Source organism: Tyto alba, unplaced genomic scaffold (assembly GCF_018691265.1).
Source record: "Tyto alba isolate M040663 unplaced genomic scaffold, T.alba_DEE_v4.0 Super-Scaffold_7, whole genome shotgun sequence".
NCBI lineage: Eukaryota > Metazoa > Chordata > Aves > Strigiformes > Tytonidae > Tyto > Tyto alba.
The window spans coordinates 35,178,460-35,201,715 of NW_024881328.1; the positions used below are offsets into that span (position 1 = coordinate 35,178,460).

The window sequence follows — 23,256 nt, forward strand, 5'->3', positions numbered from 1 at the left end:
ACATTTTTCTATATCTAAAGATCCCAGGGCACTACAGCTTGTTCATGGCTGTAAACACCTCGCTACCCAACTTACTATTGGCATGATTTTAAATAAAGGCGTAAAGATATTTTTTTTCTAAAGTCTTTTGACAGATTTGATTTAAAATATGCTATATAGAAACTGACTATAAGTACAGGTAACTTTGAAGATGGATCTTCTGAACTTACTTCCGAGATTCCCTGAAAGCTTACAATATAAGCACTCTATTTCAAACATAATGACAGTGATAATAAATTAATGACTTGTATTAGTGAATATAACAGTTTATTTCATGGATATCACATACACACTGCTATCACATCACATCATACTGCCATGATATTTTTTTCGTGTTCCTGTAATGACACAGTTAAGAAGAGTGTTCACCACCTTTTTATTAAGGTGAGGAAAAAATGAGAAACATCTCTCACTTGGAAGATGCTTGTTTGGAAATAATTTTGAAACACTAGCCCTCTCAGGAAGGGCAGCAAAAATATCTCTTCTATCATCTTACAAGAGTAGCCTGTGAGCCACATTAATCATCTCGGACTGAAATTTATAACAACATATGGAAGACTTGCTTCACTATTATTAGAAGTTACAAGTTTCATATGTGTTCTTCAACTAATTTAAGGTTCACTGCTGCTTCAAACATTATACCCCAAGTAATAAGTGCTATAACAGGTCATTTACATTCAGGAAATTATTTTTGGAAGAAGCTCCTGCTTGATGCAAAAGGGCAAAGGCCAGAGGAATTTACAGTCAAGAATTGATTTCTCCGGGGACTTGATCCACAGAGCCTTTGAAAGTCCATGCGATCTTTTAATTCAGTTTCAAAGGATTTTGATAACACTGCCTTTGGAATATTTTGTCTTTGGTGATATTTTGCCAGGTTTATTAGTATTTACTCATGGCTTTGTGTATGTGCTTGTTAGGTAGTAGAACTGCACACAAGAGTCAGTCTCTTCAGCCAGGACCGTGACTTTTTTGAATCTTTATTATGCTTCAAATTTAGTATTGTTATTTTGTCCCTTGAAAAGAGAAAGCCACTTCACGCTATAAAATCTCTGCATTTGACTCTGTCAGTATTATAGGCATGAATAAAGAATTTTGTCAAAAAATGTTTGCATCTCTTTGTATATTGATACAGCTTCTTTGTTCTCCCTAGCAAAAAAAAAAAAAAAAAAAAAAAGATTTTGTGCTTCCCCCCCTGCCAGTGGATTTCATGGTGTTAGAAATGTATACATGGCATGTCGATGAACATCGCACTGCCACGATTTCCACATCCCACCCTCATCCCCAGGGTCAAAACCCCAAAGACTCAGTGCTACAGCAGTCATGAAAGACATTTTGGAATATTCTCAGCCACTTCTCAAAGTTGTCACTGGGTGTTAGTCAAGTGAACAAAGTCTGTTTATTTAAGCTCTGAAACTTTTTTTTCCCCCCTGTCTTTTTCTTTAAATAAACTTCTGCTGCTCCTACACTCATGCATATAGCAGATGGAAAATAAATTTATTCTATCTTGGTTCCTGAACACTGAGCTATGCAGCAGGCAATATCATAGGTGGTGGTATATACACTGGGTGCATACTACACTACTGGGTAGTAGTAAAAACAATGTTAGCTTTTTCTCTTACCTTGCAAGGAAGGGTAGATTTAACATCTCACATAGAAAATCAAAGTCTATGTGATACAACATCACCTTTGAGAAATTTTGGGTTCTTTACTGTTAAGTTACATCTGAGGGATATCATTCATAAAAGTATTTATTATTGTAATTATCACCCCAGTAAACTCAAGTGCAGGATTTAAAACAATTACGTGATTTAAAAAAACTTAGTAATACATTGTTTAAGCAAGCTTAACCTGTGAAAATTTCTTTTTAGATGCAAGAAACTCCCATGTCATGGATGTAGCCGGAACCACCCAAAATGAAACAATTTAGCCTTGCTTTTAAGAGCCACAGTTCTCATGAGGTTTGACTAAAGCTAAACGGGAAGTGCTGTGGGAAAATACTTTCGTTCTGCCTTCCAGTCAAACAGACGTATAGAGCAAAGCCTTCTGATGGGATTACTGAATATGCAGTCAGCCACAAGAAAGAACTGAATTACATGCAAAGTTTACAGGGGTTTATGTTTATTATACTTAAAAAAAAAAAATCATTATTATTTAAAGAGAATGCCACTCTGAATAGCTCAACTGAAAACTTCCATTCAACGTGCAGGTGTTTTTTGTACCTTCCAAACGCTGATGTGCATAATGGGTAAATATAAGACAACTATGGTTTATCTACAGCTATGTAATCAACATGTTACCTTGCCTGAAATATTGCAGACATTTGCAGAGTATTGTTGATTACTCCATCTTATGAGAAACAAACTCCTCACAGAGTAACCCTAGAGAAGGGAAACAAAAATGTTACAGGGCTGAAACACAAAAGCAGAGCTATTTACTATAGAAAAGAAAGAAAATGATAAATTATCTAAAGTTATGCATGCAGAGGTGGCAGATAAGAAATTGCTGTTTTCTATTTCTCATAGAAAAAGTACAATAGACCATATAATAAAAGGAAGGAAATTCCATAGTGATAAAAAAAGAAAACTCTTTCCCTACTACATGATCAGCCCAGAGGAGATGCTAACATCATAATGGATTCAGAACACCCAGATTTACTATCATGTATACTTTAAAGTTTGGAAAGGATATTTGATCTCATGCTTTGATCCTGAAGCCAGTCCTTAGCAGAGCTCAAGGTGGAGAGCTGCGAGGTGGCTGATTATTTTGCAGGCTTACTGAGATTTCTTGAAGACTATACAATTTCTTACTGCTCATGATTTGGGTAAAGAAAATGAATTTCACAACAAACTTGAAAGATCTGCTTATATGTTAAATACATGCATGTTATCTCTGATTTCACAGCCTCAACTAAAATCAGTGGATTATTAATTAAACAGCAGAAAACAGAAAAGTGCAGATTTCATAGGACATACAGCTTAATGACAGTTTTCCTGGAAAATAAAAGAAATTGGTGAAAACCAGAGAAAAGAATGGAAAGATAAGAGTGGGAACAGGGATTCAAGAAGCACAGTTTGCACTCCCTGTAGCCATGTTTCCCTTTCCACCTCTGGGTATACCCATGTGAATGCGATGAAAAAGATGCCCATAAATATTAAGGAACTAGCTATTAGTAAGCACTGAAATACAAATTAACTGAATGTTAATGCTTAGGACACTGAATGGCTGAACTTGAAGTGGCAAGAATATAACCCTGAGAGTCAACAGTGAGATATTTAAAAGATATATGCATTATATTTTTACAAAAGCAGAAAAAAACTTCCCAGGCTTGTTTGAATTGGAATGAAAATAACCAGAATCCTTGGGTCCTGACTGATTTTGTCATATAGATACAAAACCTGCTCTGGAGGCGTGTGACTCCTCTGACACTCACAAGAATTGTCCTGAGCCCCATTAGCTTTCTTATTGATTAATAGTCGTTAGCCAGGTTTGTGCTTCATTGTGGTTCTCTGTTAAAGCACCTGATCTTCCTCTGATCATTTTTAGAATGCCAAAAGAGGTTTCCCAGAAAGACCCCAAACCAAGCCCTTGCTGTTTTACAATGGCTGCTGCTGCTACAGGAATTTGTGAACAGATTATCTGGATGCAAACTGCGATGGGTATTTCAACTTTGCTGTGGGAAGCAAACGAACCAGCGTTATAAAATAAAGCCAATTCAGTTCTTTAGTCGTGTCCCAAAACCAAGCTTCAACACCAGCTGAAACGAGGCAGCATCAGCTCATTTGGGCAAGCTGGTGCCTGCTCCTCGCCCTTCCCCTGCCTTCAGTACCTGCTGTGTACCTCCTTTCTGGGGAGGCAAAGCTCAGATACGTACCTTGTCCCAAGAGGAAATCTGATCTCCCCCCAGATTAAAGCTTAAATAACACACTTCAAGCTCAGTCCATTGCTGGAAGATTGAGGAATATTCGTTTACCATCACCACAATCTTCGGCTGGGAGAAGAGGAGCCACCACTCCAGTGCCTGTCGGTGTTTCCTCACCCTTCACCAATTCCTGTGATTCAGAATGCTTGTGTTGCATGTTCCTGTGTTGCCTACTTCTATATCAAATGAAAAACTCCACAGGGACCATGCTGTGAGAAAGCTGAAATGCAAAACCACCCCTGTACCATTGGCTAATTTTTCTTTTTCTGTAGGGAAAGAGGAGAAGTTTGGCCTGGCCACTACGACCCTAGAGCAGTTGTTCCTTCTTGTGTCAGGAAATCCTTCAGCATGTTTCTAGTCAGCCTGCTATTGCCCCTCCTTCCAGCACAAGCATCCATCCCGTCACGCTTTCATCCCAGTGACCGATGCCTTGAAGTTACCTTCCTGACAGAGAAGGTACACGGGAGAGGTTTACTGTGGTTTACATACTATGCATGTCAAACACGCTCCTTTGAGAAGGAAGGGGTTCATAAAGCATGATGGATGTCTCGCAGGAACTGCCTATTAATACCGGTTCTGAAAGAGCAACTCTACCCCAGCAACTGGCTCTAACACATCAGCTTAGAAAGATGGCTGTTTTCCAAGAAGCAATACCCTCTCTGTAAATGCTGCAAAGACTCAGAGCATTTTAGGACTCTTACCCTATAAAATCTAACTGAAAAGAACACAAATCATGCCTCGCGGTCTGGAGAAATTACTGAGAGTGGTGACGTTCTCACTATCTACAAACCATGGATGACAGCATTATACTGAAAAACACTTTTCAATTAGGTTCTCTCTAGGAAAAAACCCCATTCAATTCTGTGCTATGCAGTGGTAGTTGCTGGTATTATAAAGAGTTGCTATGAGCTTGCATGTGCTGCACTGTCCTGCTTCACTCTGGGCTAACACAGCTTGGGGCCATGCAAAGAGCTCCTTGAAACACAGTACATCATAATGCAAAAAACATCCCTTTCTTTGCAATATGCATGTTTGTGTGTTCAATATTAGTCATAGTAGAGGCTACAAAATTGGCTATCAGCCTTCCTCTTTTTATGACACTTTAGTAGTGCTGAATGGCTAAAAGAAAAAACTAAATTTAACCCTATATAGTAATGCTCAGATAATGAGCTGTTAATTTGATTTATGATTAATAGATTATTAATTTATATCAGTATCAGCTGACACCAAATCTTAGCCCAAAGTGCAAGAAGATGTGTATGTCAATAAATAATCAGCATTTCTAAGTACATCATTCCTCCTATATGAACAACCAATATACATTTCATACAATACCAAATACATGCTGAAATAAGTAATTCCTTCTTATTAGTTTGATAGACCTTATTTCTTATAAGAAATGTATACCATTTGTTGTGTAGCACAATTCTGGAAAGTATTTAGTGACATTATGGCCCTCCTATCTAATGCCCAATTAATTGACATGAGGGAAGGGCTATAGAGAAAGGCAATCTCTTTTATTAAGCCAACCAGTGTAGTAAGTAGCAATGAGCAAGCTTTTGAGCAGAGAACCTGTTCTTTTGGTTAAATGTCTAATTAAAACCTATATATGTACACACATATATATAGGTTTTATATATAAACCACATATATAGAAACATAGTATTTTTAACACAGTTTAGCATCTAGTGAAGCCATTTCTCTCTACCAAGTTATTACTGGGATATTAAAATTTACCATCTTGCTTTCTCAGAGTTACTGATGTAAATCATTAGTTACATCAATCAAACTTTAGAATTAGCAAAGCAGCCAACTGCACAATTCAATAGTTATTAATCTTCCTTTGTTCTAGAGGCTTTGGACAAAATGACAAAATGCTTCAATTTCTTAATGTTGAGCTACTTTGATAATTTGTAGAATGTATTACAAAGCAATTTGATATAGTCAATTCTATTTCCATTTTGCATTGCATTCTTAATTGTACCATCCATCTCTTTTAACCTATATGCACTAGAAAGCCTTAAAGGTTTGGTCAAACTACCATTATTCATTATCATAATCTTGGCTTTTGTATGCAGCAAGACACTTTTTTCCTTACTTGTAAAAACTTAAGAAACAGTTGTGAACTACTGCTTGAAGTTCCTCCAATTTGTGTACTCAGAATATCCCGGTGCAAAATTCACTTGACACAAAAAAAGCTTTGTGTAGTTAACACAAAGTTAATAGCATACAAATAATTCTGTATCTATTAATCTGGGTATCCTAGGAATATTTATTTATATTAAATCTTCCAGATCTATTCACTAAAAGCCATTCTCTAGCCTTCATTAATAGGAGTATGCCTGTTCCAGCTAGCATTATGCTAGTACACTTTAAAACTAAACTCTGAAGCAACATCTGCTGTGATAGTTCAGATCTATTATATTAATTATGTTTTGCAAGCATCCTTTCAATTATTTGCATAGTCATTAAGAATATGAAATCTTTACATCATTCCCATGAGTGTAGAGCATATATCCATTGATACAGTGGTAGTCAGGCTCTTTACTACAAGACTATGAAGAGTTAATTCTTAAGTGGTTTTATATATCTGCAGAATGATAGAGGAGGTTGAAAGTCTGTTGCTGAAGGTAAAAAAGCCCCAGTCAAATTCTTTGTCTGGTTTATCCTTGTTTCTCATCAACCAGTTGGCTGATGCTGCCAATTAGTAGGCTGATGGGAGGGAAAAGCTTTTGAGTCCCAATAAAAAAAAAAAAACAAACCTAAAGAAAAGCAAACTTGTAAATTTTTAAAGCATCAGCCTTTAAATTGTGAGGAACTTGAAGTGTCTGCTAAAGGAGGCAGAGACAATTCCCAAGAGGAAAGGGCAGTAAAGCTAATGCTTTAGGCAACATAGGCAGCTTTCCTTCAGTTGATGCTCTTATGTGATGCTTCATAATGGAGCTCAGAAAAACAAAACATCTTTACTACATCGACAGGAAGTGAACAACAAATAAGGAAAGATACTGAGAAGGAGTAAGGGCTGTGTTCTTATTCCCTTGGATGCCCCAACACCTTTGAACAGTCACACTAGTTATGTGAAAAGCCTCCAAAGGTACCTCATTTATTACAAAACTTATAATTTATGCTCTTCTCCTCCCAATGAGACTCAAAATCATGAAGAAGTTGTACCCAGTCTCTGATCTGCTCACTGTTGTCTAAAACCCTGAAGCAGCTGATATGATTTCCTGTCTGCATTATTTCATACATGGTCTTTCACAGGTACCACTTGATTCTTTGGGGTCTTACTTTAATAGAAGCAGCTTCATCAGAAGCTACAGCCTTTTGTGCCCCCTTTTTGTCACTATACACTTCTGTCACTAAATTACTTTGAGAGCTTTAACATGTCATATTTCATCATAAAAAATTTTCTGTTCCTTTTATTCTACGAGGGTTTTGAAAATGTACATTGCCAGCATTTTTAACACCAGGGTTAAATCAGGTAACCTGGCTCTAAGTCATCAACTAAACGACTCCTTTGCTGACAAATAAGCCACATTCAAAGGCCTTTTTGTATGACTGCAGATCTGAATGTTGTTCTTTGATTTATTTGAGAACATTACCATCACTTTTCATTCAATCCTAGAGGCTCTTGCTTCAAATTAGCCTGACTAAAACTGACCATAGATCAGCACATGGCAGAAAGAAAAGGAGAATTTTGTACCATAACTCCACCTTACTCTTTCTGCTTGCTTGCAGCAATGATAGGAGATAAACTAAAGTGCACACCTTTGGGCAAGAATCGTGATCCATGTATTCCTAAATGAGCTTTGTAAGCAGGAAAAATCATTACCCTCTATCAGCCCTATGTCACTATGAGGTATAAACTGGCACCTTGTAAAGGAAAAAGTTGATATGACTGCTCTTTACTGTGTTTTCATCACTGAACATTTTTGAAAGAAGTTTCATGGACAAAATCATGTTGCATTTCTCACTGCCTCCCTTACTCCTGGTATGTATTTTAAACAATCTGCCACTCTCAATCTGAAAGATAATCTTCCTCTTCATTTCAGGTTTAAAGTAGATTCCTAAAAACATCTAAATAATTTAACACAACTGAAAATTCTTACGCTTATATAGAGTAGATAATATTTTGAGTATTTACAAGAGCTTTCTTACAACTTCTGGAGCTGTTTTGACTTTTGAAATATTTGTGTTTATAACACTTAAACATGTATCTAAACACCATATATAAAGACCTAAGACTAACACCTTTGCAGTGTGTGCAGAAGTCAGTGCACAGTGTGAGTATAGTTGGCTGATCCCAGTAGGTATGGCAGCAACCAAGAGAGGACACTGATGTACATTCTGAATATTTGTTTCATTGTGAAATAATTACACTCTATTATTATCAGAAGTATTACAGCATGACTGATTATGTTGCACCTTAAAAGGAGTTCTGCAAATGTGTTGCCACTGCAGATGCACACTGCTGGAACGATGTGCCAGGCTTGCAATTCCAGAAAACTGGTTTTATTTTAACCCTTAGAATTTGATGTATTTATGACTTCACTGTCCCAGATGCTAAGAGTTTTAGAAGACTTTACTTCAAAGCCAGCGCCTCTGCTTACAAAGATCAGAAGAGGAAAAAAAAGCTATTCTTATCCCTGTATGTCATTATACTGCTGTGATTTCTCTTATCACTTATAGACAAGCGTGTACTGGGTGCTACAGGTTGTTCCCATCCAGACTGTATTCAGTATATTCAGTGGAGGCAAAACCATGGAGTGGGACCAAAGCAAAGGAGGCACACAGGCCATAGGGAGGGCAGCAAAGGGACAGTTTGAGATGAGGCACCAAATCTATCCCATGTATAGCTATTTTTTGATCCAAAAAGTAAGCTAATTAATTCAGTCCATTGTGGCACTGGGCAAGATTAAGCAGAGTCAAATACACTCCATTTTGCAAAACTGCATTTTTATGGTTTTGTCAAGAATATGTTAGTTTTTAACCCATCATGGTTTTTCCTTTTTTAAAAAAAAGGGAAAAAAAAGGAGTTAAAAGAAAAGACTCTTCTGAGCTGTGGCCCTCATGTCCCAGCGGATGCCGTTCCTGAACAACCCAGCAGAGGACAGGCCACTCACACCAAATCACTGACCTCCGGGGCCGAAAATCCCCTTCAGAGTTGTGCCTTAGAGAAAATGCAAGAATTCTTGTAGCTAGTAATACCAAGACGAAGTATTTTGGTATTTCAAGCACTTTGATTGTGCAAATGCAGAAGTGAAGCCTCTCAAAGCATCTCACAGCTCCTTAGAGAAGCTCAGGGTTTCCCATCAGTAATGCAGCAGCTGGTGCAGCTATTTTAAAAGATATTGAAGATGAACGTCAGGATGAATGTCAGGAATTTGGGGTAAAAGCATTAAAGCTACAACTCTAAAGAAAAGGCAGCATCCTGTAACAAGGGGAGAGAATTGAACAGGTATTCAACAGGGCTCTTTTATAGAATTTATTAGAAGATATATAGACACCATAGCAAAGGCTGCAGAGTAAAACCCTGAATACAAAAGAACTGAGAAAAACTGGCAGCTTTCACTACAGTTGCATCCTTCCTTAAATGTTTTTAATGAGCCTAATGGGAATATATTTCCCTATCTGCTTCTAAAGTTCATTTCCATTAGTGTATCCGGAGCAACGTGTCCTGGAATATGTAGGAGAGAAAAAAGCGACAGGGCTTTTTTGGCCCATTCCACACGTACCGTTATGCACAGCAACACGAAAGCTGCAGGCAGGAAGGTGGTGGCCAGAAGGACAAGAGTAAGCCAGAAGCTGGAGGGGACCCTGTATGACTTCCCTGAAGCCTACATTCAGCAGCAGCTCTTGGGCAAGCTGAGAGGTGCATCACAGGCCGAAATGGCCACAGCACCTCTTTGCCACCAGTTTTACCCGTTTCCCCCATTTTATCCATTGCCTGCTTACACATCATGGCTTGTGAGAAGCTCCATTGCAGGTAGGACTCGCTACTGTCTCCCATAGCTCCTGAGTTGAGGAAATCATCCGCCAGACAGAGCGACGTTTTGTCCTGGTACTCCAGCTGTAGACACAGGCGCAAGTACACCTCGGGGGGACACCACTCAAAATCCCAAATCCCTGAACATCGTGGTTTTCCTGGGAAAACAACCTGACAGCAGGGGTTGAGAAGCAGTTGTGGCATACACCACCCAGATGCCAGTGTACCTGAACATCCATACGGTGCACCACGCATGCTCTTCTTCCGTGTGGAATATGCTCTCCGATACCTGGAACTCAAAACTGGTGAAAATAAGATGAACTTACTTCTTTTTTTTTTTGGTAAGCTGAAGGAATTAAATGTCCATACCATCAAAATAAAGAAATAAAATTGACTTCCAGTAGCTGATACAGCACAATGTTTAGAGGGTTATATATGACTGCTTTTGTAGGGGAAAAAAAAAAAAAAAAAAGCGTAGCAGAGAACAAACTCTTCCAGGGCATTTGTTACAGAGCAAGATTTCAGACTAGTTAGAGCTTTCATATTTTAGTCCACGGTAATAAGTTTAATTTTAAAAGAGGTTACTTTTGCCTTATAGTAGCTGCAGCTTTAGTTTACATAATGTGACTGGGATGATGTTTTCATAGGCTTTTTGTTATTGCAAGGTTTCTTTCTAGATGCTTGACAGGAATGACCCTATATCTGCTTTGAGGTACAAAGTAATGCATTTATCTTGCAATTCAGGTGGCTAAGAGCAAGCACCTGGTGAGTTAAGACAGCTGGGCGCATAGTTAAACACTTAAAACACTAACTCCATTGCATTTAATGATATGTCTGCATTTTTCTACTCAAATTTAACTGTTCCAAGCAAAACTACTTCACAAACATTATTCCCAGCTTATTGCAGCTAAGTGAGAGATGAATCCAGTCCAAAAATATTTAAAATGGGTTTTTCTATCCACTTCAATATGCTATTCTAGAAATTAGGATTTGTGCTGACAAAAGTGAGAGAAAAGGTGACTCAAAGAGTATCTTCCTCAGTGGTTTGGGAGGAATGCTATATCTTCCTTATAAGACAATCCAGGGAGAGAAGCCAGCTGGTTCAGAGGTAGAACTTGACAGCAATGTAAACAGCAATCACAGATTTACAGTGCATTTCACACCACCCAATTTTTTTCTTCAAGTTCTACCTTCTGAGATGCATCAATTATGGGAAGTATTTAATTTAACTTATACAATAGAAAAAAAGAAGAGTGAATTTCTGATCCTGCAGGCTGCAAAGAAGTGTTTGGAAATCTAGCCTACAGCAGGATGAAGTCGTCCGATTTCTGGCAGGGTTATAACCCGTGTCCCTCTCCTTCCCTGCCATGAGAGCAGCTCCTTCATACCCCTGTAACTCTCCCTTTTCTCAGAAACGTCCTGGTTCCCTTCCATGTCCACTTGGTCCACCTCCAAAACAAGCTCAAATCCCATCCTGTTCCATATCTATTTTTTCTGGGTTGCTGGCCCGGCAAGGGATGACACAGTGTAGATGGTCCAGAGCTATCAGCGTGCTGACTAACGACGGAGAAGCACGAGCTGATTGGCTAACGAAAGGCTGCCAAAAAGGATGGGTAATGCTTGGGCTCCGTTTGCCTTCTCCTCAGGGAGGGCATTAGTAATCTCCTTTTCCTCTACACAGTCACTGTTTTTCCATAAAACTCACAGTAACACAGTGTCTTTGAAACCTCTATATCAGTCAAATTTGTTGGGGCAGGTTTGTTTTTGGTTTTGTTTTTTTTTTCCTTCTTTTTTTTTTTTTAGGTTTTCCAATGAGTACAAAAGCTCCTGGTGGAAGAGGGAAAGGAGAGGAGAAGTTGACAGGTAGACAGATGTGTGCCTTTTCCTTTAGAAAGGAACACATTCTTACATTGCTTGATTTTGGGGGCCCGAGCCATGATCTTTGAATAGCTAGGATTGGGAATACTATTCACTATTGGCAGGCATGGCGGGTAGAATGACACAAATCCCAAAGATAATATTAAAATGCCATAAAGTTCAGCAAGATGTGCATTTCATTTTTAACTCTTTTTTAGTTTTGCTGGTGGTAATGTGTTGGGGTTTGTGTTTTTGTTTTTGTTTTTTTTTGTTGGTTTGTTTTTTTAAATTATTCTTTGCCAAATAAATTTTTGGAACAACTTTTACCTGGTCACTTTATCACCTAATCTTCTCACCTCTGTCACCTACATCTGTAGTCATCACTTTCCAAAAACACTACTATGGAAGTCAGAAAGAAGAACAACTTGCACATTATATTATTCTTATTAAAGAAATTAGATACTTCAATAGCTCCTGATCAAGTGCGAGTGTTTAAGCTTCCTTCCAAATTCTTGCAGTCTCGTAGAAAAGAAACAGATGGCAAAAACAAAAGATGAAGAGAAAGGTATTCTATGAACAGCCTGGAGTTATTCAGATTACATGGCTGCGAAGTGCATTTTAAGAGGGAAATATTGGAAAAATATTGCTCTTGGTTATGCAGCTGCTGGTGAACTCTGGGGCACGTCTGTCACCTTGGTCAGTAGTCCCTGTGCCACCACTCTGGCTGCTGTTTCTTCTAAAGAGCGAGCAGAGGCATGGTGCTCTGCAGGACCTGGATGCCACCATGGTCCACATCCACCTGGATGTCACCTTGGTGGCTGAGAGCAAGCTCAGCCCTCGCCCGGCGCTCAGGGGGCTTCAGGCGTACGAGAGAGGACTGTGGTCCTGCAGTCATAAAGAAATGCTAAAGGAGCCCCTTCTCTGCAGGTCAGTGGAATTGGGGCAGAGGATTGGGAAAAATAAGTTGTAGTTCTGCACACTCGTGGCAAGCCACGGTGCGAGTGGGAAGACCCTGAGGGAGAAGGAGCCGGCCAGGTCCCAGTGTGGCCGCTGAGCACGGGGCAAGCTGGTGCAGAGCACGTTGGGAGGGGAGTCACGGTGCTGGAGGCACCACCGCTTTGCTGAGCGCTTCTCTTGTCCCCTCCAACACCAATGCCAGAGCATTTAGTTACTCTGATATTAATGACTGCATCATTATTTCCACCTGTTTATTGATGGATCACTGTTCTCTTTAAAACTGTTTCTAGTGTGAAAACTGGTACCTGTCAAGGTTTCCACTTGGGGGTAGATTCCTTTTTATACTCAACTGGTTACATCATTCTAATTTAAAATAAAAATTAATAAAAATTAAGTTCATTATGACATTCACTGTCATAATAGTAAACAAACAAACCAACCCCAACCTAACACACACACACCACCCCCCCCCATTAAAAATTCACCAACAGGGTCAGTGCTTTCCAAAAAGATTCTTACTGTGAATCATCCTATGCATCTTCCATAAAAGTACATTTCCAGCACCAAGATTCTGTTTAAAATATGTTATAGGCAGGGCAGGCAGTCTCCTCTGCAAGCTCAGATCTATCCTGACTTCTAGTTCCAGTGAACCACAAGCCCATTTATGTTCCCACATGTTGAGAGTAGCTGCACTGGCATCTTGTGTAAAAAGCAAGTGCTCGGGAGCTAAGAAGTCAAATTGCTTGCTTTAAACTTAGATTTTGGCTGAAATCAGAATACCAGGGTCTGGCACTAATGCCATAGGCCTGGAATGTGCGAGCGTGATACATCTATTGCTTGCATCAACTTTACAGCAGGGTAGGACAATCAATTTCAATTGAATACTCATGATTTACGTCATTGGTCATGAGCTGAATATTAGGCGCAGTTCTGTGTTATGCAGTGAATTTTTCATGCCCTGGAGAGGTGATACAAAATCATATGAATGACCAGGCAGAAAAAAGCTTTTTGAAAGTTCTGTCCCACATCTTTCTATATACCAACAGTTTTCCTACATGAACATATGCACAAAAACCCCTCTTTGCCACATTTTTAGGTGTACTCAGAATGGGAAAAAAAAAAAAGAGAAACTCAGTGAGAAACTGACAATTCAGTCCTTACTTAGATAGGCAAACTCTGGCATATTGCATGAAATTCCAGGATTTCTGTTTGCTGTAATATACAGATTCCAAATATACACAACATACACAAATTTCAGGATTTCTGCTTGCTGTAATATACAGCCTATGCTGAACAGTAGCCCCCCCTCACCCCCCCACCTCCCCAAAGAAGCGTGAATTCCATAATTCTTGCTATCAGCACATCAAATGTGAACTACATTGCTGTAAAATAAGCCATAACCTGTATGTATAAAATCACATCTAGATGTATCCCCTTAGGCAGAAAGAATATTAAAACTGTAGTGTATATAGAGAACGTGCGAATATTTGAGTAGAAAGCAAAAGAAAGCACAGACAGGTATCACTTAAATTGGCATAGTACAGAGACATTCTGAACAGAAATAAAAGGTGACATGGAAAAAGAAGATATACTCACAGTAGGGATTTAAATGTTTTAAGACTTTCAGTACTTTTGCTACTAATGGAAAAGGCAAACTTCATTATTTCTGTATAGTATTAGAGTGAGTAGCTAAAGATATTCCTTAAAAGTACCTTTGCTGCTAAAGATCTCTCAATATTTAACTTTCTGCCCAGGATTCTGCTGACCTAGTAATAGCATGAAGAGGGGAGAGACTCATTTTTCATACCTGACTGTTAATTCAGTAAAGGATTTGTTCTGTTGGTTTAGATCTATACTAAAGGGACAAACGGAAAAGATATGCATTTACATAAGAGCCATATATGCACAAAATCTTTATTACTGCTTTAGCTAGTATCTCGCAGGAAAACCCATTAAGGCTTTCTGAAATATGAACTGCTCATTATATCTTAGTTGTTGAACAACATAAGTTGGCACTGTTTGCAATGCATTTCTAAAGTACTTTTTCCCTGCCTGCTAACAGTAATCCCCTGGGATTTTCTTTTAAATAGCACAAACTTTCAAGTTAAAAAAAAACCCCAAACCAGTAGAAGCATAAAGCAAGTTTAGAGAGAGGTTTGTCCTGATTCATAGTACAAGTACACAGTTGGTATATATTTAAGAATGACAGTGCTGTCTTTCAGTACTGCTGCCCACAATACTGGGAAATATATCCTTTCAGTATGCAAAGACATATCCTCTACGAAGCACCCAGATAAATCAGTTCACCCTTGGCTGTAACTAAACGCTGTCTAGTGACTTGTGATCGACAGGGCTTTACCCTCTGACAGCCAGATTCATTGTTGGGACAGCAACCAATCGTCGGGTTTGACGACATGAGCCTAATCAAAGTTGGAGTATAAAAAGCCCCCTTGGAATATATAAGGTACACCAGTGTGGCAAGCTGTCTCTCAGATTGCATTTGCTTTCACGGATCTGTTTAGTACTGAAAGGGAAAGGGGGAGGGAAAAAAAAAAAAAAAAAAAAAAAAAAAAGGGAAAAAACGCTGCACTGAATGTGAGATCATGCAAAAGCTAGCGATCTATGTTTATATTTACCTGTTCATGCTGATTTCAGTTGATCCAGTGGCTCTTGATGACAGTAGTCAGCCCACAGAGAACGCCGAAAAAGATGGACTGTGCAATGCTTGTACGTGGAGACAGAATACAAAATCTTCCAGAATAGAAGCCATAAAAATTCAAATCCTCAGCAAACTGCGTCTGGAACAAGCTCCTAACATTAGCAGGGATGTTATTAAGCAACTTTTACCCAAAGCTCCTCCACTACAAGAGCTGATTGATCAGTATGACGTCCAGAGAGACGACAGTAGCGATGGCTCTTTGGAAGACGATGACTATCATGCCACCACCGAAACGATTATCACAATGCCTACGGAGTGTAAGTAACCCTGCTGCTTTCGCCTCCCACCGCTCCTCCGAGAGAGTTGTCTCCCTGCTGTAGAGCCACGCAACTCCTCCTCGGGCTCTCCCAACAGGCTGCTGGCTGAAGTCTGCTGGAGGGAGGGAGGAGAGCGTTATTTCTAAAGAATTTGAGCCAGGTTCAGATGACCGTGTTGCGATCCTTTGTTTTACTGTTTGGTTTTTGGCTCCTTATAACATGTATGCCCTGTAGCACTTAGGATTATTTGCCCATTGCCTTAGAAAGCTAAGGGAGGTCTGCAGTTTAGTTGACTTTGTTATCTGCAGTACTCAGGGCACTTCCTATCCCAAGTATAAAGTGCAAGTGCAGATAATGAGATAACTATATTTTCCCGAGGGAGGTTTCACTGGCCAGTATTTTTAAGAGCAACAGAAATCAGCAGAAATACAGCTTAGAGCACTAGACCTACCTAGCTGCAACATGTTATAGCAAGTGCAAGTATAGAGTTAAATTCTTGCTTCTTTGCTGATCCCATAAACTAGCACCACCCACCTCTGAGTTAAAACTATATATTTAAAGCAAATATGTGTGTAACAGATTTAAATGTTAAAATGTCCATGCTATAGCAATCGGCTCCAGTAGCCGTGCCAAGGAAGAATGAAGGCATTTACTGAATGAGCAGATTCTGAGTTATCTTCTTAGTGCTAAACATCTGCTATGGCTCCTATCAAGTATCTTTTGCATGGCTAATACTATAGTATCTTATGTTCTTCATCAGCTAAAGTATTTGTCTACGGCAGCTGTTTTTCTAAATAACACTTATGAATATGATGTCAAAAAGCAAAAAGATAACAGGACATATAAGGCATGTGAGCAGTTACAGATATCGTTACAATACTCATACTAGAATAATATCAGCTGCTCTAGCCAGCTAAAAACGTACACATCGATAAAAAAAGTAACTTTATCTGTAAAATTTTTTAACTTACTTATTACTAAGATGTGTACTTAATAGCAATATACTACTGCAGCCTTATGACCAAGTTGAGGTCTGCTAGCAGTTTTATTCCAGCTTATTATGTCCAAGGCTTTATAACTATTTTTAGTTAAACTGTTACATAATTACAGTGACTGAAGGAAAGTCATTGTATTTCATTGAACTGAGTTCATTTCCTACTTTTTAGAAAAAGCCCTTCAACTATTTTAAATGCACTAAAGAGACAGGTATCTTAAGTGGTGAGATTTATGAATGTCAAAGCCCCGCACCACTTAAGATTAGTATTACCCATTTTATCCTGGCATGGAAAGATATTGCCATGACTAGGTATGACAGCTGCATCGTAGGCTACAGGAAGGAGGAATGCAGCACTGCACGTGACTTTCCTATAATATTGTTCAAATGAAAAGAAAACAAAATGATCCTTAGATTAATACTCCTTTAATTATTTTTTTTCCCACTGAGAAAATAAATGAAAGTGTTTGGGAGCAGCAGCCCATGGCTGCCTCTGTTTGTATGATGTGTAGCACACTAAGACTATTAAGTAAATTAGAAATAGCTAGATTGCCACGCACACGTTGAGCCAGTTTATGCAAAGTTGCTGTTCTGCATGCTCTATGAGGGTCCCCTGGAGCAGACTAGCAGAAGTGGCTTGGTAGTAGTCACTGTAAAGTGGAATAGGTTGTGCCCTCTCTCCAGGTAATTTTTGCTTGGGAAGGAGGCTTTTATGGAGCTGTACAGGTCAGCCCACAGCACCGGTGCCACTGGTTAGAGCCCCGAGGACCGCAAAAGTCCTCCACAGCAGGCGTCTTCTCAGGAATGCCCATCATTTCCGAATTTCAGCTTGAGCACACCTTCCCTCTGCTTAGCCTATGGAGCACAAGGCACCAGCTAGCGTTATTTAGAAAATGATTAGCCAAACCTCATTTTAGCCTGTGTATAAAATGATCATTGGTTCCTTGTCACATGATGTTACTTTTAGGTGATACCATAATGATTTTGTTGACATACATTAAATTTTCTGTAGAATGTAAACCACAGAAAATGAATTAAGTTAAATCCACTTTGCTACTGGTATTGTTTATAACATATTGTAAGACTTCCTACATGATCTGGAAGAAAAAAAAAATGGGTTTATATATGCATATTTCTTTTTGTTCCCTGTTCAGTAATCTGTTCTTTCCATTCATTTATAGCTGATTTTCTTGTACAAATGGAGGGAAAACCAAAATGTTGCTTCTTTAAGTTTAGCTCTAAAATACAATATAACAAAGTAGTAAAGGCACAATTGTGGATATACTTGAGGCAAGTCCAAAAACCTACAACAGTGTTTGTGCAGATCCTGAGACTTATTAAACCCATGAAAGACGGTACAAGATATACTGGAATTCGATCTTTGAAACTTGACATGAACCCAGGCACTGGTATTTGGCAGAGTATTGATGTGAAGACAGTGTTGCAAAATTGGCTCAAACAGCCTGAATCCAATTTAGGCATCGAAATAAAAGCTTTTGATGAGAATGGACGGGATCTTGCTGTAACTTTCCCAGGACCAGGTGAAGATGGATTGGTAAGTTTATTTAGAAAAATCCCATTTAAATATCTTGCATTTTATTGGAAAGCATTTAAGTTGTGTTTTAAGGATAAAATGGAAGCATTGTTTAGGGAATGGAAGATAAAAGTTCTGCATTCCAATTCTTTTGCTCTTTGTTCTCTGATCATGTCAAAATCAATAGCATTCCTGTGCCTCCATTTCCCCATTTGAAAAACTGAGACAAATTGCAGTAATTCAGAGGGATGTTGAGAGGCATTAACTAGAAAATGTTTTGGTAATTACTGATGGGTGGTATGATCAAAGTAACATTGTTTTCAAATTTGAGAGCAAATTAATGCTTAGTAAGCAGTTACTTTACATAAAGCTAAAAGGGTAGTAGTTGGATTCTTTCATTGATAGGAAAGTTGCCTCTGATATTGCTGAGAAAGTGAGGGAGTTTCTCCCTACTCTGTATGCGTATATTTTCTATTAACAACAGCAAGAATTATCTATGTTTATGAAGGTGAGAACAGATCATCTTTGTAATGTTCTTTGTAAAGTTCTGTACCTTTCAGTATGTGATAGAGTGCATCATTCCACCTTTTAGAAATGTTTAAATAGAGAAATTCTGCCTCATACAATAAATGAGTCGTAATGATGAGAAAGAGCATAGAATAACTATCTGCTTTCTTTTTGTAAGTATAGATGAACAAATTAAACCTGAATTGCACCAGTTAAACTACAGCATTTCCTTGTTATTTGTTTCTGCAAATCACTAATCATCTATAACCTATAAAAGTTCCTGAACCTATCACAGCTGAAACAATCACAACCAAGAAATCCCTCCTTTTGAATAAAGTATAAAGAATATTATTTACTTTTACTTCTACGCAGTAGATCAATGTGTTTATCATGGAATCATTTAGGTTGGAAAAGACCTTTAAGATCATTGAGTCCAACTGTGCTTACGTAGCTATGTAATGTTTAACTTCATAGCAGTATAGTGCAGTTAAAAGAACCTAAAGGAAAAATGCTGTGATATCTTAATTGTAGATCCAGTATAGATGTGGATCTCCCATGCTTGAAACAGGCCAGCTGGATATCATGATAAGGAACGCCCTCACCACCTCCCATCCATTCAAATACCCAACGCTGTGTTCTCACACATGTGGTTAACCCACGGTTATCATCATCTATTAAAATAAACGGATTTGGCGGCAGGGCAGGGTTAGATGCACGGCTGATAATAGGAAATTTCTCTCCCCCCTGGCTCCTCTCTGGCAGGCCCCAGTACGGGGATGCTCCTCTCACCGAGCTCCTCCCCATCTCATTTACCTTTGGGAGTTGCATCTCCAGCAGCTGGACAACTTGCAGTCCGAAAGGCAGCTATCTTGGAAGGGACAAACCCGCGTAACAAAGTTAGCTGGGCTCTTATTTACTCCTAAGGGTCTGCCTTCCTTCATGGGACAGCCTGGTCAGTGCCACACTGGCACACGGAGCTGAAAGCAGTGTGTGGAAGGGAAGAAACTTTGGGAACTTTTTCAGGCCAGTCATTATGAAGGTTGCAATTTCTCTCTAGTCTCAGTTGCTGACTGTGGAAACGCACCTTTGGTAGGAGGCACATGGCTGGGAGATCTGCCAGAAGCACATTCCTGGACACAGGGCTCTTTCAGGAGTCAAAATACTAGCCACCTCTCCAAATTCAGGACAGCAAATTCAGCCCTCTGGCAGAGGAGAAAGCTGGGAAGTACAAGCAACCTGCACTAGCAGGTGAAAAACTAATTTCTACTGCCATTGCAGTCATTCAAGCACAACAGCAATTACAGAGCAAAATTTGTCCTCCTTGGCCTGGATAAGAAAGAAGCCTTCCTTGATACCCAGAAAGGCTGAACTCAGTGTGATTTTGATGGAGGGAATTTCAGAAGGACTCACAAAAGGGAGACCAACACCAGTCAGTCCTGCCCTTTAAAAGTGTTTTTCTGAGTTCTTTGTTTCCTTTTGGGAGTCATTCTCTACAAAAAACAAACAAACAACAACAACAAAACAAACAAACAAAAAACCCCCCACCCCACAACAAAACATCCACCAACTTTTATTACGGAGTTTAAAACAAAGAAACAAAACCCACATGAAAAGTAAAAATCCAACATCCTCCACATTTCTGAAACATTCTTGTAGCAGTTAACAGAAATGATGCTAGCACTGGGATAAGGTGATTTCAGGAACAGATACTCAGGAATTAAAGCTCTTTATAGAAAAATGGCAGAGAAATGCTGATCCTCAGCATGAAAAATAGGAATAATCCTTGAGCAGAGATCAAGTGTAGCAGAGATTTGCATGAGGAAAAAGGTTTGGGTTGCAAACATGATTTGAGAATATTAGTTTGATACACCTATGTCTGAAACATTATTTACTTGCATGTTTTAACTGAATTTAGGCTTACCTCAGTAATGCTTCCGATTCCTTCTCCTCTCCTCACAGAACCCATTTCTAGAGGTCAGAGTTACAGACACACCAAAACGGTCCCGCAGAGATTTTGGCCTCGACTGCGACGAGCACTCGACAGAATCCCGATGTTGTCGCTACCCACTGACAGTGGATTTTGAAGCTTTTGGATGGGACTGGATTATCGCACCTAAAAGATACAAAGCAAATTACTGCTCCGGAGAATGCGAATTTGTGTTTTTACAAAAATACCCGCACACTCACCTTGTACACCAAGCAAACCCCAGAGGTTCGGCAGGCCCTTGCTGCACGCCCACCAAGATGTCCCCCATAAACATGCTGTACTTCAACGGGAAAGAACAAATAATATATGGCAAGATACCTGCCATGGTTGTAGATCGCTGCGGGTGCTCATGAGATCATCGTTATATCCTCCGCTTCATAAATTGTGGAAGCTACCAAAAAAGAAAAAAACGTGTTACACCCCCTCACCAGTCTTTGAAACTGTGAAGTTACGTACGCTAGGCATTGCTGACATCCTATGATATCCTGTATGATAGGCTGTCGTCCAGATTTAGTGCAGCACCAGCTACAGAACGTGAACTAAAGGACGATATAGTTACCTGATGGCTGGCTTTGAGCCAGTGAAACAGAAAAGCTACAATCAAAATCACCGGATTTAACACATGAAATTCTTACATTGTGAGGGAATCAATACCGAGTCATTCAGACGCAAATTTATATGCAGGTTTGAGTACACGCTGGTAATCAAAAGCAAGCTCCTTCTCATCTGAGGACGGAAGGAGCGGGCTTTTAAGTCTATTTCTTCACAGCTTCACTTAGTATTGTATTTACAGGAAACTATATACTGGTAACACATACATCACTACACCATACCACCAGAATCATCCTTAAACACTTGAATATATAGTGCAGAATTGTGAAACGTATCAGATGAAATTCCACATAAATGGACAAATCCTGAAATTAGGGATGGCATAGTGTATTTAGCGTGTTTCCATTCCTTTTCCTCATTAGTATGTTAGTAATCAATGGCAATGGTGCTACGTAAGCAGGCTGAGTAAATAGAAAGATAGTTATCTAAGTGAAAGAATTTAGACTAATAATGAATTTGCCCTATCCTCAGGTACACTATTCAACATTCGCAAGAAATAGATATTTTTTAAATGAAAGGGATTAGTTTTCTAGTTGTAGTAAAACAAAAGGCAGCAGAGAAGTCTAACATTCAAATCGTAATCCCACATTATAACCTGCCTTTGCAACATTACCGTTTGCACTATGATAAACCAATGCAAATAGTTGGTTGCTACAGATATTGTTTAAAAAACCACTTTGATATAACTGACTTGTGTAATATGTAATCAATATTTTGTAAATAAATGTTTATTTTTAAATCACTGTTGGTATATGTTCATCGCAAGAAAAGAATGACTTTAACCTGTATTTTAGTTTAATAAACAAAAACCAATACTCTCTTCATAATATAATTTCCTGGATTTTAACACAAATAATATGTAGGAACAATGCAACAAAGTAAACCATATGTTGAGAATTATACTACATTTTGTATGTTTTTTACATTGGTATGAGCCATCTGTGATAAATGATGGGTGTTGACATGTTTATAAGGTTCTTTGGGTTACTGTTTTTACGGTCATTTTGATCCACAACTGAATTTCCGTACTTTGAATGTTATGTCCACAAATAATGATGATACCACAAAAGATTGCTATTAAATGCATTTTATTATATTTAAAAGTTTGCAGCAAAGTACTATCTTTATTTGAGTAAACATAGTACACAGATTTCCACCCAAATTCTGTACCTTTTCCTTGTGGTAAAAAACTGTTAATTGAAATTAAAAAAACCTATTTACTATAAAGTCCATTTTATTTCACATGTGAAATACAACACAATTACTGTTAAAACACCTTCGTGTTAGTATGATACACATTTCTGTTGTATTCCAGAATTCAGTTTTGAATTTTCCTTTTGTAAAACCACCCTAAAATTGCAAAAATGCTTGATTTTCTTTCCCTTCCTCTTTTATATATTTTCTGCCTAGGTAGTAATATTTTGTATTGAGTTTTCTACCTTTTTTTTTTTTTGATTTGTATGTAAGGACATTAAAATTTAATGTTTGAGCGATGAGGTTTGAAACTTAAAAGCAAACAGATTTTCTACAATTTATTTTGCACAGTTAGGAGTTTTGCTAAAGCTGTGTCTGAGCATCAAGCAGATGTTCAGCTTCTCCTGATGTAGTTCATGAGAGCAGGTCTCTTGGGCCCTTCCATACAGTTTCAATTTAGTTTCCCACAAAACACAATCAGAGGAAATAAAAGATAATTTAAAAACTCTTGGAATACAGAGTCTTGGTGAAGCCACAAGAAGCAGAAGTACAACACGATTCCTTCCTCTCCAAAAAACAAGGTTACAGAATTAAGGGAGAAATTGTTGAAGTTAATGGCAAAACTTCCACTGTCTTTAAGGGACACCACCGTTTTGCCCTTTGACTTTTAACTCATGACATTCAGGCACGAAAC

At 38.7% G+C, this 23,256-nt stretch overlaps 1 protein-coding gene across 3 annotated transcripts; it reads left to right on the forward strand.

Annotated features, from left to right (window-relative positions):
- The first annotated feature begins 15,338 nt into the window (after nucleotides 1–15,338).
- MSTN (myostatin) lies at nucleotides 15,339–22,063 on the forward strand. 3 transcript variants are annotated; one of them, XM_009967639.3, is made up of 3 exons: nucleotides 15,339–15,734; nucleotides 17,910–18,283; nucleotides 20,729–22,063. In XM_009967639.3, the coding sequence occupies exons 1-3, from the start codon at nucleotides 15,362–15,364 to the stop codon at nucleotides 21,107–21,109; spliced, it is 1,128 nt and encodes a 375-aa protein (XP_009965941.1). In that variant the 5' UTR covers nucleotides 15,339–15,361; the 3' UTR covers nucleotides 21,110–22,063. The 3 variants fall into 3 exon arrangements, with proteins under 3 accessions (XP_009965941.1, XP_032851107.1, XP_009965942.1); XM_032995216.2 differs by having other exon boundaries at nucleotides 15,342–15,734; nucleotides 18,042–18,283; nucleotides 20,729–21,275; XM_009967640.3 differs by having other exon boundaries at nucleotides 15,342–15,734; nucleotides 18,207–18,283; nucleotides 20,729–21,275.
- Nucleotides 22,064–23,256: the final 1,193 nt, after the last annotated feature.